The following is a 17,686-nucleotide window of genomic DNA, read 5'->3' on the forward strand; positions in this document are numbered from 1 at the left end:
GGATGTTATTCGTTCAGTTTAATTGGTTATTAGTTTTCGGTTCCATTTAATCGGTTTTTGACTTCCAAAATAATAACCAAAACCAACCAGAATAAAGTTTGGTTTAATTGTTCTCGAGTTAATTGGTTTGGTTTTCAGCTAAAGCTAAATAACAGACGCATGAGCAACTAGTCAATTGAGAATTTTTATGGCTCATCTAACTACAAATCCTAAACCTCTGTCTCACAAAAAGAACAAAAAACTATTTTTTATTTTTATTTTTAGCTTTTTAGCTTATTTTTTGGGTTTAAAAAAATTAGTGTTTGGATTAGCTTATAAGCTTACTTTATCAAAAAATAAACTAATTTTTATAAGTCAAGTGAAAATAATTTTTTTTTCAAATGATTAGCTTATTTGTTTAAATTTACCTATTTACCCTCAAACCTAAATAATTCTTTTTTCCTAACACTACATAATTCTCCTTTTTAGTAATTTTACAAAAATAAACTAATTCAAACATTATTTTTTAAAAAGCTTATTAGCTAATAAGTCATAAGCTAATCAAAACATTTTTTTTTATGTTATAAACTCATAAGTTCTTCAGCTTATAAGTTTAAGCCCAAAAAAATAAGATTACACAAACACCATCTAAATATCATAATCACGAGGACAAAAATTAAATACTCTTGTATAGTTAAAATTCAATGGACAAAAAATTAAAACCTCTATGAAAATGAAGTATCAAAAATGATTTATGAACAAAAAAGTTAAAAGCGAAAACCCAAAGGTATTCAGTGTTGTTCTTTTTTTTGAGGCTAATGGTTCAAGTCCTAACGCGGACATTTGTGAATTTAAAAATAATTTAGGAGTGGATTAAATTTGTTGTTTAAAACAAATACTAATAATGAACATGTGCCTAAAATGAAAATTAAATTGCAGTATAAATATATAAATATAGATGAAGGCATAATTGTCAACTAAGTTTAAAAATAAATGGATTATCAAAAAAATGTTGTGCATTTATCTTCTCCCATTTGTATTTAGGTTGAAGAAATAATAAACAATGAGGAAGCCGTTTATTGCTTTACGATGCACAAACTTAAAATTGAAACGAATGCATCATACGGAAATGTTTTTTACCACCAACATCACATTATATATATATATATATATATATATATATATATATATATATATATATATATATATATATATATATATATATATATATATATATATATATATATATATATATATATATATATATATATGGAAAAGTGAACATACCATTAAAGATATATAAGCTTAGGTACCCAAACACATCATAATATATCGTTTTGTTTGATATATTCATTATAATGTTCTTAAACTTCAACCCTTAACTTGATTTACTTTCAAAATTTTTCAAATTTCACTATTATTTTTCTCTTATATCACCTCTATTTGCCGAACATCTACTAGGCTATACATATTGTACTTGAAAATGAAAATTATGTAAGAGAAAGATAAATGTGTAATTTATAAAAATCATGAAAGTAAATCAAGTTAGAAGTTAAATTATAAGAACATTGGACAATTAAAATGTATTATATGATACAAAACGACGTAGTATAATGAGTATGGGTACCTAAGCTTATATACCCTTAAGGGTATATTCACTTTTCCCATATATATATATATATATATATATATATATATATATATATATATATATATATATATATATATATATATATATATATATATATATATATATATATATATATATATATATATATATAAAGGTTAGATTATTTTGTTTCTTACATTTATTGTGTGCTAAAATATACCAATAGGAATTGAGTAAATTAGATAATTATTTAATTAAATAAATATAGATATTAAATAATTTCCATAATTATATGTATATTAAATGATATCCATAATTATAATTCTTTTTTTATGGAAACTAATTAAATCCGTCATTAATGTTATCAATAACATTATTTCAGAATGAATTCGCATCTAAGTTTTTATATATGAGTTCGTATTTTGTTTCAGGACTCACTCACTTAAAATACAATAAATTCGCATGAAATATGAAAAACGATAGTGTATTCTACTAGAATACACTCTCATTGAATACACTTTTATTTTTCTAGATATGAATTCATTCTGAAAGATTATTATTGTTAACATTAATGATGAATTTAATTAGTTTCCATAAAAATAAGTTATAAGTATGGATAAAATTTAATATATATATATATATATATATATATATATATATATATATATATATATATATAATACTAAATTCTTATTGGTGCATTCTAGCACACAATAAATATGAGAAACATTTGAACCTACCTCTCTCTCTCTCTCTCTCTCTCTATATATATATATATATATATATATATATATATATATATATATATATATATATATATAGGGTTAGGTTCATTTGAGACCACTTATATTTTGTGAGACCGTGAGACGCATTTGTTTATTTTTTTTTTTAGTTAATTCATGTTCCGAAAATAATATTTAAAAAAGAATTTTTTGATTTTTCCATTTATTTTGCATTTTAAAATTATTTTTAGAATATGTACAGTGTAATATTCTATTTAGAATATTTCACGTATTTTTCAAAAAAAATAGAATTTTTTTTTTTTATTTTTTTTAGTTAATTCAAGTTCCGAAAATAATATTTAAAAAAAGAATTTTTAGATTTTTCCATTTATTTTGCATTTTAAAATTATTTTTTAGAATATGTCAGTGAAATATTCTATTTAGAATATTTCACGTATTTTTCAAAAAAAAAACGGATTTTTTTTTTATTTTTTTTTATTTATATTTTTTTTAGTTAATTCAAGTTCCGAAAATAACATTTAAAAAAAGAATTTTTGGATTTTTCCATTTATTTTGGATTTTAAAATTATTTTTAGATTTGGTCTCACGGTCTCACAAAATTAGAATGGTCTCAAATGAACCTGAACCTATATATATATATATATATATATATATATATATATATATATATATATATATATATATATATATATATATAGAGAGAGAGAGAGAGAGAGAGAGAGAGACCGGTTCAAATGAGAACCAAAAAAAGTTAAGAACCGTAAGAACCTCTAACTTTAGATGTTTATAAAGGGTTTAAGGTAACCCTAAACCCTAAACCCGTTACAAACACCCTAAACCTAGTTACTTTAATAAAGACAAAATTACATAAATGGTCATGTGGTTGACAAAATCGACCAATTATGGTCCTTATGACGAATTCTTTACACAGATGGTCCCAATGGTTTCAAAATCTTATAAACACGATTCTTTTGACTAATGGTGTTAACTTTTTCAGTTAAGTCCTATGTGAAATGACATATTTACCCTTCCAGCATAAGGACGATTTATGTAATTTGATCATACCACCAGGACCATTTATGTAATTTTCTCTATTATTTATTATTGTTTTTATTTAATTTAATTATATATTTAAGGATTTATATTTTTTAAAGATTTGTTTAAATATATTGTTTAATGTTATATATATATATATATATATATATATATATATATATATATATATATATATATATATCCTAACATTTTTTTAACGTTTTGCTCAAATTATTTTTTCTAGTCTTTTTGGTGTTTTCTTCAAGTATATTTATTAATGTTTTTTATTTTGGTGTTTTATTGGATTTTTTTCTTTTGTCGTTATGTTCGAATATATTTTTCATCATTTAGTATGTTTATATTTGTTAAAGGATCACATGACTATTGTAATTATAATTCATAATTTAATTTACTTTCAATCATGTTTTATTTTTCTTTTTTCTTTTATTAGGTTTTATAATTATTATTTTTTAATTCAAATATTTAACTATATAAGGTTGTATAATTATTATTTTTCTAAACTTTTTTTTATAAATATTAATTATAAAAAAGTGTAAAATATTTGTTAAACGTAAATATGATTAATATTGATTAGGTAGACATAGGCTAAGCTGAGACCGACTCACAACATTGCAATAAACGACCAGGTCGTTTCATATTGGATTTAAAGATAATGTTTTCGAGTTATTTATTTATTTATTTATTTTTTGTTTTAGACATTTTGTGTGTTTTTAAGTTATACAGATTTCGATTAGCCTTTGTATAACCAGACATCCGTTTTGAATTATGATTATCATATGTATTCCAATTAGCCTATCTATATTAATCCTATTCATGTTTAACAAACCTTTTTACATTTTTTTTACAAAAAATGTTCATAAAAGACTTTACAAAAATAATACTCATACAACATTTTATGTTTTATATAGTTAAATATATGAATTAAAAAATAATAAGTATATAACCTTATCTATATTTTAAAAAAAAAGACATGATTGTAAGTGAAGTAAGTTATGAATTATGATTACGGTGATTATAAATTCTATAAAAAATATTTAAAAAAAAAACAAAACTTAATAAAAACATTAAAAAATATATTATAACAAAAAGTAAAAGAATTAGAAAAAATTATTCCAATAGAACATCATAAAACATCAATAAATATATTTGACAAAACGTCAAAAAATAAGAAAAAAAATAAAAATTTGAACAAAACGTTAAACAATATTGGCGAAAGAAATATAAAAGAAAAACATTAAACAATATATTCAAAAAAACCTTAAAAATATCTAAATCCTAAAATATATAAATAAATTAAGTAAGAACAATAATAAATAATAAAGAAAATTACATAAATGGTCCCTATGACCGGAACAAATTACATAAATGGTCCCTATGCTGGAAGGACAAATATGTCATTTCATATGTAACTTAACTACAAAAGTTAACGACGTTAGCCTAAAAGGACCGTCTCTGTAAGATTCAGAAACCATAGGGATTGTCTGTGTAAAGAATTCGTCATAAGGACCATAATTTGTCGATTTTGTCAACCACGAGGACCATTTATGTAATTTTGTCCTTTAATAAATATATTTTACTTTGATTTAACATTCAAAATCTATATTATATTACTTTAATATCTTTTTAATAATTCAAATAAATGCAAAAATAATATTTTTCCGTTTATACTTTTTATCAATTAAATTTAATTTAATGGTATTATAGTTTATAAACTTTTTGTCAATTAAATTTTATTTAATGGTTTTAAAGTATATATAGTGATGATGACATTATCAAAATTTATAAGTCAATATTTTGGACATGTTTAATATATTCTATTTAAAATTTTATATAGTTATTATATGATTTAGAAAATAATAAACATCACTATGATATAAAAAGTATGTTTAATGAAACTTCTTAAAAACTCTAGTTAATTTTTTTATTTTTAAAATAATATAACATTCATTTTCAATAAGGTTGCATTCAAAATAAATCAGTTGTTCATAAACCATTATTCAAAAATCAGAGTTTTAATGAAGACAAAGCGGAATCTCGAATCATAAAATTTTTGACGCCTTCACAATCCGACAACTACTTGAAAAATGTTTAATCAACAAATCTAAGCACAAAGTTTAGTGAGTTCTCAAATATCTTATACATCACAACATATAACTATAGCCCTAAAGCTATCAACAATTCTGAATATCGCATACATCACACAAAATAACATCTGTGGGTTTTTAGCAATTTTAGGGACTATTAACATTCCCTGTGGGCTTACAACATGCCCTGTAGATTAACAACACACCTCACAGGTTATCAACAACCCAATTCATATATAATAACAATCAACAGATAAGACCCAAGTGGTCAGCATATACTACAACACAGGCAAGTATAGTGAAAGGACTCACCTTTCAAGTAGCAACTAAACACCACAACTCTCACCCGACGAAGACTAATCCTACATGGCACCTAACGGCAATAAAGAGTACCTTATTAGTCTACACTTCAAAACCCTCAAATTGACCACAAGTCAACCCATGCCAAAAGTCAATAGTCAAATTCAAAGTCAACAACATATAATGCCAACTAACCATCCACGTGACCAAACCTTGGTCACGTCTTGAGAGTCCACTCGGTCTGATTCCAACTCGTCTAGACCCAACCTATTCAACCTAGTCAAGGGAAATCATCTGAGTTGACCTTACAACGTGAGCATCCTTCTTTCACGTCGTGAGCCCCAAAAAGCTCAGCAGAAAGGGGGCCATTCAATCCTCATGTTGCAAGACCCTATGTCTCACGTCATGAGCACAATCTGAAGCTAAAAATCAAACACTTAAAGTCCTTAATACATAAGCCTTTTGCTCTAACTTTGTAGAAGGTCTTATACCTCCATAATACACTTAAAAGTCTATGCTTTATGGACATGTATGTCCAATACATGTCTAGATGTCCTTTAGGACCATAAATGTAGAAAATGCCATCCAACTTTCATGCAAAGATTTAAAACCCAGCCATTCATTAGATCTAAACTTCATGACGCCCTAACGACCCTTACAACCCATAAAGTTGTCAACTTTATGGTTTCCATTTATTCAAACTTGCTTAACAAAGAGAGAAGTGGGACAAAACTTAGATCTAGCCATATGCAACAATAAAGGTGGAAGCTTTTACACTTACAAGTGTCCAAATACAATATGAGGTGATGATAATGTTGATTCATTGCAAGCTCCACCAAAAGATAACTTCCTTATTCTTCTTCTCTTCTTCTTCAAGCCAAGAAAAGCTCCAAAAAGCTCAAGAATCAAGCAAGGAATGAAGATTAGGGTTTTCTCAGGTGAAAGGGAGTTAGAGGCTGAAAATAAACCCTAGCAATGACTTAGAGAGGCTTAAATACGAAGGAAACCTTAAAAGATCATGGGCTTGGGCTGCAGTGTTCTCACGTCGTAAGCCTCTATTCCTCACGTCATGAGATCAATCCTGAACTCAATTTACATTTTAACCCATGTCACGTCGTGACCACTCAAAAGGTCACATTGTAAGACTCCATATATTCAAAAAAATTGACATTTTAACTAATTGAAACCCTAAATCGATGCATCCAGGAAAATGCATGTTACATTTTATAAAAAAATTATTCACATTTAGACAATTTTTTTATACATTTAAACATTTAACTTGTTAAATATATTCATATATTACGATTAATCACGTAACCAAAAAATACTTCAGTCTACCGCTATAAATAACTTTTTAAAAAACTAACCTACAAACTATCTTCTCTTAAAGGAAAGAAAAAAAAAAACAGATTATAAAATAGTTGTTTTTCAACATAGCTTAAAGTTACAAATATTTTATACAAATATTTCGTATATTTTAATATTAACATGGTATATGTATTAGGAAACATGAGTCAAAAACAGGCCTCTTTTGGTTCGTTCGCTAGTCGGCATAACAAAAATCAACCCTTCTTGAAACGCCCTACACTTTCTCTCTTCATCATCCTTGTCGGCGATCGTTCCATCCATCTGGGTTTTCCGTACATTCTTGATCTACAACGATGATTTACCTGTTCTTCGCGGTTTTATTCATCGAAATGTTGACGATTCTGTTACTTTTGTTCAAAACCCCACTCCGAAAGCTTTTGATTATCGGGTTAGATCGTGCGAAACGGGGAAGAGCTCCATTGGTTGTAAAATCCGTCGCCGCCACCTTCTTCATCATGATGATGTACAACGTTTACACCGTAATGGAAATCCAGAGGCGCCCCGCCGACGTCAATAATCCAACCGATCAAATCATCCTCGCTTACCACATGCTCGAAGCTGCTCTCATGGGTAATTTCCTTTTCCTGTGTCGTCGTTCCATCCCTTTATGTTCTCAATTTTTCACCCCTTTGGGTGATTTTGTGGATCAATTTTGGCGTTCTTTTAGTTTCAATTGCTTTAAACTATTGTAATTCTCGAGAAAATATATTCGTATCTCACTTAATTTAGAATTAGGTTTCGAAATCAATTGGGGGTGTTTTTATTTGTGGTTTCAAAGTGATCAAATTGGGATAATAGATAAACTTTTGATCGAACTTCTCAAAATGATCAGTACGATGTTCTACAAATAATTAAAAAAGAGTGATTACATTTGCTTTCTTGAAATTCAGTTTTCTTGCAACACATTTATATCGCTTCTCCAAATATTCTGATTACTTTACACTCAAATATCATAATCAAGTTCAAAAATAGTTAAGGGAATTTACATTTAGCCTTAAAAATTAATCTTGATTCATACATTTTACACACTGCATATCCCAAGTTTTGCATCTAAAAGTTTTTGACTTAATATGCAAAAGACGTAAATGCCCTTCTATTTTACCTTTTACTTTATACATTCTTGAATGCAGGATTCTCGCTTTTCCTATCACTAATGATAGATCGACTCCACCATTACATTCGTGAGCTTCGAATACTGAGAAAAACAATGGAAACCACAAAGAAACAAAATCGAGCAGCTGAAGAGTTTAAGAACAAAGGAGCAGATGAAGTCAGACATCTGAATGAAGAAATGATAAGAATGAGGGGAGAAATGAAGAAACTGGAAACGAAATATTCAGCAATGGAAAAAGAAGTGAAATCTGCAGAAGCCAATTCTCTTGCACTTAAGCATCAATCTGAAGGATTCCTTCTTGAATATGATCGCTTGTTGGCTGAAAACCAGAATCTTAGAGATCAACTTCGTGCCATTGATGATAGCTTGTCTCATGCCAATGGAAAGAAGGATACATGAGTTGGAAAAAAGGAGAATATGAATATTATTAATTATTATTATTATGCTGCTTTTTAAGCTTCTTCATGTCATATGCAACAAATTTTCTCCTCTATGTTTGGGTTTTTGTCTTGGTTTTAACAATATTATGATTATTATTATTATTAGGGTTGCATCTACCTTTTCTTTTTGTATTTACCTATTAGTGAAATAAAGATACTTTGACTCTTGTATTGATTTGCTTGTTTTAACTTTTAACTATTTCATTTATGTAAGATAAATATATAGGGGAAATCGAATTATATGCCTTCAAACTACAAATTCCAAATCTTGGCATATTCTCTTGTTTTAAATTAAACAACATAATATAAATTCTACTCATCTCATTCTACTAAACAAGCAACACAACATAAATGGCAACCTTTATCATAGAAATGACCAAACTACCCTTCGTCATCGTCTTGGTCATATCCATTCTTACATTTTTGAAAGCCGATGAATTAGGCGAGCTCAAACGGTCCTCAATGACGCTTTACTTCCAAGACTATTTTGGTGGAAATAATGCCACCATGAAACCTGTCACGTTCTCTGGCGATGCATGGTCTTTCAAGCAATTTGGGACGATATTTTGTACTGATGATCCAATAACTGTAACAATGGACCAGGGTTCGGCTCAAGTGGGCCGAGCCCAAGGTATCTATGTGACATCTGCGTTGGATGGGTCCAACACACACGTCCTGATATCTGTTGTGTTCACTAATGATGAGTTTGGTGGTAGCACGTTGGAGGTGCAAGGGACTAGCAAGCAGTTTGAGAGGGTGAGAGAGGTGGCGGTGGTTGGTGGTACTGGAAGATTTCGGTTGGCTAGAGGTTATGTCACTTTTGAGACTGTTCATATTGATTTGTCATTATCGTACTCGATCATTGAGGGCAATTTTACTATTTGGCATTACTAAAGGAATGTGGATTTTCTTTATAAAAGTGGTCTTAAGAAGATAAAATTGTGTCGAATTGATGGAAGACACTAAGAAATTTCTTCAAATATGGTATTGGGATGTTTGTAAAATTGTGTCGAATTGATGGGCTTTTTGGACTTTCGTAATGTAGGATTAATTGGGTTGGTTGATTTTACAATTTAATATTGTTTTTTTTTTTCTAGTATTGTGATAGACTTGATAAAATTTGTTGTTCAAAAAAAGGGATTGGAATATGCTAAAAGATTACCAATAAACTTCCGATTACGTGTTTTTGATCTAATAATAACGTGTTCTAGTGACCTTAATAAATCTTGATATTGATTTACAAAAAGTACATTTTTTAAAGGACAATATAAAAATGGGCAATTTTCGCTTTTGACCCACGAGAAAAATGCCAAAAGACTTCACATCCAATTTGCTAACTCTTTAATCAATTTTGTGTAGTTGCCATCTCTTTAACTCTTATGGGTCTATCTTGGACCCCGTTCTATGATTGCAATATTTCATGTTATGGTAAACAAACAAATAAATATCAATTTATAGAACTCACAGCATTGATAACACTTTTTAAACGACATGCTAACTTAAGATTAAAGCATGTAGGATTCAAACTTATGATTTATTTTATTTTGGATTGTTTTGGGTGTACATACTAGAGGTTATTAATGAGACTTATTTGTTTTACCACTTCTGGAGGCATTTAGTTACACACCATTCCAATGAGATTTTTAGGGTTTGTAGTTGTTATAAGGAATAATGATTTAAAAGAGTAGTGTAGTTTCGATTTGTACACATTTGCTCATTGAATTTTTTTCGTACACATTTATCTCTTCAACTAATTTAAAATGTATACATTTAGTCCTTATGATCCGTTACTCTAGGTAAGCCGAAAAATATGACTTAATAGGATAATATATTTCTCGCTTTGTACACATTTAGTCTTTAATATTTTTTTGTACATTTAGTCCTTCATATTTTTTGTGTTGCAAAATAAGTTATTGTTGTTTTTGTACATATTTAATACTTATGATCGGGTTCTTTAGTTTTTTCACACAACATCTTACATGTGACAATCATTATTAAAGTGTTCGGGGTTGTAGATGCTTATGACCACCGCGGTCTTGGATGCTTGGTTGCTTATGTGTTGTGGTTTGACTTAAGTCTTATATTCTGAACATCATAACTTCCTCATACGTTCTCAGATTTTAATGATCTTTATATCCACACGTTCGTATTTGAGTCCACTACAATTTTCTTTTATATTACTCCCATTAAAATGTAATATATTTGTACTTATGATTTCATAAAAAATGGTTCATACACACAATCATAAAGAACGCATGGATATAAAGACCGTAAGTAAAAATATGTTACTTTTTAACGAGAGTAAGCTAAATGAAAGTTGTAGTAGGCTCAAATACAAACGGATGAATATAAAGATCGTTAAAATCCGAGATTGTATGAAGAAGTTACAACATTCAAAACTGAGAGAACAAAATAGATCTGATGCACAGGGACAAGGTTTGAGAACTCAAACCTTGAGTGAATGCTTAAGACCAATGTTTGCTTGCTAATAAATGTTCTAGTCAAGTCTAGAAAGATCAGTCAAGTCTTAGTAAATATATTTAACAAATGATCAAGTCATAAATGAAGAATAAGAATAAATGATCAAGGTAAAGTTAATAAATGAAGAACAAGAAAAATGTTTGAAAAGAATTTGTAATAACTTAGTAAATGACAAAAGTTGAGTGAATGATCTGTCTCATAGTATTGCTTTGAAAGCTCCTTTAAATAGGAGTAAGTGAAACATAATACAAACCACTAAACATACATAGGACCGGATAAAAGGAACAATTCTTACATTCTAATTGTCCAAGTTGACTAACATACTAAGTCCTATGAAATGTCTAATCATGCTACGAGACAAAAGTAATTAATGCAGAAAGAGACAAAACATCTTCTCCGGATCACCACACATTCCGGACATGAAGTCCATTCTGGAATGTCTTCACTCCTGAGCTTCTGATCAACTTCTCTCCACTTCGGAACTTGGCACTGACTTCAAAATAATCACCTTGAATTAGGATTGCTAGAGGTTCACTTTTAGGTTCCAACAAAAACACAGGACCTAAACCAAACCATAAGACCTAAACAACCAAACAACCGATGCGACGACAGCTATAAGTATCAACAACCCCTAACACCTTATTAATGATTGTCCTACGTAGGATATCGTGAGAATAACCTAAGGAAACTAGTAATAAGTACTAAATGTGTTCAAAAACAAAAATTACTTATTTTGCAACAAAAAAATATATGTTGACTAAATGTATAAAAATATTAAGGAATAAATGTGTATAAAATGAGAAATATATTACATTATTAAGGCATTTTTTCTGGCTTATCTAAAGTAGTCAGTCATAATGTAGCACATGGTTCTTGGTATGTATTCTGTTATTAAATCTTCATTTATTTTTGCATTTTTGGCCTTGGACTCGGCGAGTCGAAGGACTGACTCGCCGAGTAGAAGCGGGATGAGGCGCGGAGTTTAAGCTGCGGACTCGGCGAGTCGAGTCCTGGACTCGGCAAGTAGCCGCTGTTTGGACAAAAACCCTAATCCAAGGGTTTGCACCCTATTTAAACGACCTTATGCAGCCTCCTTTCCCCCTTTATGCTCCCAAAACACTCCTCATAGCAAACCCTAGCCGTTTTTGAGAAGATCTAAGGCTTTTAGAGTGATTCTTGTGATTTTTGACCTCAAGGAAGAAGGAAGAGCATAGAAGGGTCAAGAAGGGACTGAAGGATTCGAGTTTGGTTCATCATTTGCAGTCTTTGGAAGGTATAAAGTCTGAACCTTGCTCATTCATTTGTTAGATCCCTCTTTGAGGTGATTTAGGGCTTTTATAAGCCATTTTTGGTGGCCAACCATGTTTGCAAACATGGTTGGGGGTTTGGGCTTCTGTATCGTGTCATTTTATGAGCCACAAGTCAGATCTAGGTTGCTTTTTGCACCAAGGAAGGCCCCATGAAACAAAAGAACCATTTTAGAGCCTTTTAAGCTCTAATGTCCCATGCATGCACGTAAAGTTTGTAACTTTACGTGCTAGATCGAGTTTAGGGGCCTGGATCTATCATTTGGTTAAGTGTTGTACATCAGAAATCGAAGTTCTTAGTAAGGGATGTGATAGACTCGGCGAGTCTATTCCTGGACTCGGTGAGTCCAAGGGTTTTGGTCCCATATCAGTGAGGGTCTTAAGGGCCAGTTGAGTGTGGAAGGGTTTTAGGAGTCCCGGGGAGTGACCCAACGTTCTGGACTAAGCAAAGTGTTCTGGGAATTCATGGCACTCGGTGAGTGCATGAGCGGACTCAGCGAGTCCAAGACAACCTTCATGATACTCGGCGAGTTGTTCATCAACTCGGCGAGTCGAGGACAGAACGTGTTCATAGGATAAAGAGTAACCTGACGAGTTGTTCATACAACTCGGCGAGTCAGGACAGGACATGAGTATCAGTTGATGATGAACTTGACGAGTTGTTCATACAACTCGGCGAGTCGGATGTGGATTCAGTCGATGTTCTTTTAAAAGGAAAACTCGTCGAGTCGTCGCCTAACTCGACGAGTAGAGACGGGTATGAGGTCTGATGGAAGGATAGGGACTCGGCGAGTCAGGTCAACTGGAAGTTGACTTTGACTTTGACTTGGTCAAGGGGTAAAATGGTCATTTTACCCTAAGGTTAGATGTCAGTTTCTGACTAAGTGTTTTGTGGGAATTATAGCCGGAGGATTTCCGGAGCCGCAGCGGCAGCAGTCAGAGGATTCCCGCACAGTTCAGCAGCTACGAGGTGAGTTACCTTCCAGTAGGGGTGGGTCTAAGGCCACAATGCCGGCCGACCATTGGGGAGTATTTAGAAGATAATTGTCTTTGTGATGATTTATCTTGGCCTGGTATGCGTTTGGTTAACAGTTATATCTGTATGATATGTTACATGATAGGGATAGTTTCCCTGATAGTGGTCCTTAGGACCAAGGGGTAGGTTAGTACCCGGATATGTCTGAATGTGTGCTTATATATTGATATTGTATTACTAGTGGTAGGGGGTGGAATAGTCCCCAGTTACCGGTTGAAAGATACCGATGACGGTTACCGGTTGAAAGATACCGATGATGATTACCGGTTGAAAGATACCGATGATATTGTAGGATATGTGGTATGATGGGGGAACTCACTAAGCTTTGTGCTTACGGTTTCAGTTTTTGGTTGTAGGTACCTCTTCATCCAAGGGGAAGGAGCCGGCGGCGTAGCATGGCATCACACACACTCACATATGATTTCCGCACGGTGTTTTCTGGGATTGTACTCTGATATGACATTTGTTCATGGTCGTGGGTTTCAGATATGATAATTGGTTTTGAGATGATGTGTTTATACAATATTTTCTAATGAATGTTTTATGAATTAATTAATCAAAAATGAAATTTTTAGGCTTGAATTTTGGGATGTTACAAGTTGGTATCAGAGCCCTGGTTTGAGGGATTCGGACACGCCCTCGGGGGTGTCTGGACTCAAAATGAAGGGCTAAAAGATTTTTTTTTCAATAAAATGGTTTTCTAAAAATCTAAGCGAAAGGATTTTACGAAAGACAAGGTGTGTGATGCATTCGACCGGCCGGGCTCAAGTAAGTTTTCCCCAAGATACCCATACATGTTATGTTATGCTATATGGCTTGATTCAGAATTGCATGCTACAATAGGACTAAGGATCTAGGAAGATGCCTTGTGTACCTGATATATGATTCTGATAATCGCATGCTAGTTAGGGCCAAGGATCTAGGAGGATGCCTTATATGCCTATTGTATGAGCTGTATGCTAGGGCTGTTTAGTCAGTAGTAGGATGGCCTGTATAGGTTATGCCTGATTTGGTTACTCGATGCACGAATGCTGCTTGCTTTGTGCTATGGGGATTCTGGATATTTCCAACTAACTAAGGAGAGGATATGTAACAGTACCTGCAAGTTAGTTAGGGGGGAATGGTAGGGGCTCCTGTGCAGCTGATGGCGAAGAGTAGGTCGGAGAGTGCCCTAGGGAAGCCTAGGATGAGGTTAGTGGAAAGGGGTATCGGTAAAGGGACCTGGTGAAGTTGAAGCAATCCTTGAGGAAAGCATGGGTAGACGTGGAAGGTAGTACGGGCTCGTACTACTGAAAGCAGATGACTCGTACTCAAATCAAGGAGGGCCTAGACAAAATCGGGAACCTTGGGAAGTGTGTTAGATCTCTCGAGTATATGTATGATCCTGACCTTTATGTGTGTATTTTCAGTATGGTGACCACATGACTTGGAGCAGGAGGTTCCGGATCAGGATCAGGATCGGGCTCGGGTTCGGGATCCAAGCAGGTTGATGACGGGCTACACAAGTTCATCGAGTCTGAGATCACGAGAGGCATCCTTGAGTGGACCCCTATCATCTTCGGGTCGATCAAGGAGGGGATTGTTGAGCTGATGGAGGATCGTCTCCGATCATTCAGGAGTGATATGGCATCTAGCCAGATGGGTACGTGCACACTGTCCTTTAAGGACTTTCGTGGGAGTGGTGCGCCGGATTTCCATGGGGTGAAAGACCCCATTGCTGTTAGGAGATGGATCACAGACATTGAGTCTGCGTAGCTAACGAGCTTCTGCCCAAAGGGGTCGAAGGTGAGATATGGAGCAGGATGCTTGCAAGACAGGGCTAGAGATTGGTGGGAATCTGTTAGTGACTCATTGGGAGCCTCGACTGTCGAGGCTATGACTTGGTCGGATTTTGTGACCAGATTCAGGGCGTAGTTTGCGCCAGTTGTGGAGCTTCAGCGGCTGGCCAGGGAGTTTTTGGATATGAGGCAGACTACGGAGACTGTGGCGGAGATCACCGCCAAGTTCTGGGAGAGGGCATTGCTGGTGCCCCGGTATGCGGGTGATGAGGATATGAAGAGGACCCGCTACCATGACATGCTACGAGCTGACATTCGGGAGCATGTTAGTTTTTCGGCTTGCCCTACCTTGGATGCCATGATTGCCAGGGCTAGGGAGAGGGAGATTGATCTGGAGCACGTCCAGAAGAGGAAGGCAGTGGAGGGGCTGACGACTGGGGCTTCGAGGAAAAAGCCCAAGGGATCTGATGGTAGGCCGAAAGGCCAGGCAGGACAGGACCGCTGTGAGTAATGCGGTCGGTCACACGAGGGAGCTTGTTGCACTAGGCCGGGTTCGGGCTGCTATAAGTGTGGCAAGGTGGGGCATTTTGGCAGGGATTGTACTGCCCCCGCCTATGCAGTACAGATGACAGACCTGATTTGCTTCCATTGCAATCAGAGGGGCCACAAAAGGGCCAATTGCCCGAGATTGACAACAGCATCAGCAGCAGTGCCAGCGGCAGCACGGGTCTCAGCGACGACGTGGGTTACAGATGGCCGGAAGGTCAAGACAGAGGTTCCAGTGGTGCGGAGCCGATCATTTCAGCTGAAAGCCGAGGAGGCACGTGCTGCACCTGATGTGGTGACGGGTATGATTCTTTCCCTCTGATCTCTTTTTGTTGTGATTGTGTTATTGATATGTGCTTTGTTTAGGATCGTTCGATGTGAACGACATCCCAGTTCTGGTGTTGTTTGACTCGAGCGCTACCCGATCATTTGTGTCTCTTGCGCTTAGCAAGAGATTTTCCGAGTCTTCGGGCATGTTGGATTGCCCTCTAGAGGTAGAGATTGCAGACGACCGTTCGGTGCGGGCATCGATAGTATTTCGAGATTGTGTGCTGAGGTTATTTGAGGAGCGATACTTGGTAGACTTGGTTCCCATTCCATTGCGTGGGAGCAAGGTGATTATAGGCATGGATTGGCTCAGCCCTAATGGGGCAGTGATCGACTGTGCGCAGCAGTTGGTGTGGGTCAGGACCCCAAGTGGGGGAGAGTTGGTGATTCAGGGCGAGAGGCCACAGCAAGGACCAGCTTTATGTTCAGCAGCGAGAGCTAGGTGCTACCTCCAGCAGGGTTGCACAGGTTATGTCGCGTATGTTATGGATACCCGGGAAACGGGTAGGGTGACGGTGGACGATGTACCTTTGGTGCGGGAGTTTGCGGACGTATTCCCCGAGGAGTTGCCTGGGATACCTCCGGAACGACAGGTGGAATTCAGGATCACCTAGTTCATGGTGCGGCTCCGATAGCCAAGGCACCGTATCGGTTGGCTCCTCCTGAGATGCATGAATTGTCTACACAGCTGTAGGAGCTGTTAGACAAGGGTTTCATTAGACCGAGCAGTTCACCCTGGGGAGCTCTGATTCTGTTTGTGAGAAAAAGGACGGGTTGCATCGGATGTGTATAGATTATCGGGAGCTGAACAAGGTAACGGTGAAGAACCGCTACCCATTCCCGAGGATTGATGACCTCTTTGACCAGCTACATGGAGCATCTTGGTTCTCCAAGATTGATTTGCGTTCAGGGTATCATCAGATGAGGGTCAGAGAGGAGGATGTGCAGAAGACTGCGTTTCAGACGCGTTATGGCCATTATGAGTTTGTGGTGATGCCTTTCGGGCTCACCAATGCTCCTGCCGCATTCATGGATCTCATGAACCGCGTGTGTAGACCGATGTTAGATCGGTCTATGATAGTATTTATTGATGACATCTTGGTTTACTCCAAGACGCGGGAGCAGCATGAGGAGCATCTGCGGGAGGTTTTGGAGACTTTGAGGAGGGAGAACTTGTATGCTAAGTTCTCCAAGTGTGAATTCTGGTTGCGCGAGGTGCAGTTTCTTGGGCACCTTGTCAACCAGAACGGGATTTCGGTGGATCCGGCCAAGGTAGAGGTCGTGATGAATTAGGAGGTTCCGAGGTCTCTATCTGAGATCCGGAGCTTTCTAGGATTGGCAGGCTACTATCGGAGATTCATTCAGGACTTCTCCAAGATAGCGGTTCTGCTCACCTAACTGACTAAGAAGTCGGTGGTGTATCACTGGGGGCCTGAGCAGCAGGCCGCATTTGAGATGCTGAGACAGAGATTGTGCGAGGCGCCAATCTTAGCCCTGCCTGAGGGCATGGAGGATTTT

At 34.9% G+C, this 17,686-nt stretch overlaps 2 protein-coding genes across 2 annotated transcripts; both read left to right on the forward strand.

Moving 5' to 3' along the window:
• The first annotated feature begins 7,288 nt into the window (after positions 1 to 7,288).
• On the forward strand, positions 7,289 to 8,868 carry LOC111919098 (uncharacterized). Its single transcript, XM_023914711.3, has 2 exons — positions 7,289 to 7,709; positions 8,270 to 8,868. Exons 1-2 carry the CDS (start codon positions 7,433 to 7,435, stop codon positions 8,650 to 8,652), a joined length of 660 nt encoding a protein of 219 aa, XP_023770479.1. The 5' UTR covers positions 7,289 to 7,432; the 3' UTR covers positions 8,653 to 8,868.
• A 126-nt stretch (positions 8,869 to 8,994) lies between these two features.
• Positions 8,995 to 9,644, forward strand: LOC122194903 (dirigent protein 22). Its single transcript, XM_042896213.2, has one exon. The coding sequence runs from the start codon at positions 9,045 to 9,047 to the stop codon at positions 9,585 to 9,587; it is 543 nt and encodes a 180-aa protein (XP_042752147.1). The 5' UTR covers positions 8,995 to 9,044; the 3' UTR covers positions 9,588 to 9,644.
• The last annotated feature ends 8,042 nt before the right edge of the window (positions 9,645 to 17,686 follow it).

Source organism: Lactuca sativa, chromosome 7 (assembly GCF_002870075.4).
Source record: "Lactuca sativa cultivar Salinas chromosome 7, Lsat_Salinas_v11, whole genome shotgun sequence".
Classification (NCBI taxonomy): domain Eukaryota; kingdom Viridiplantae; phylum Streptophyta; class Magnoliopsida; order Asterales; family Asteraceae; genus Lactuca; species Lactuca sativa.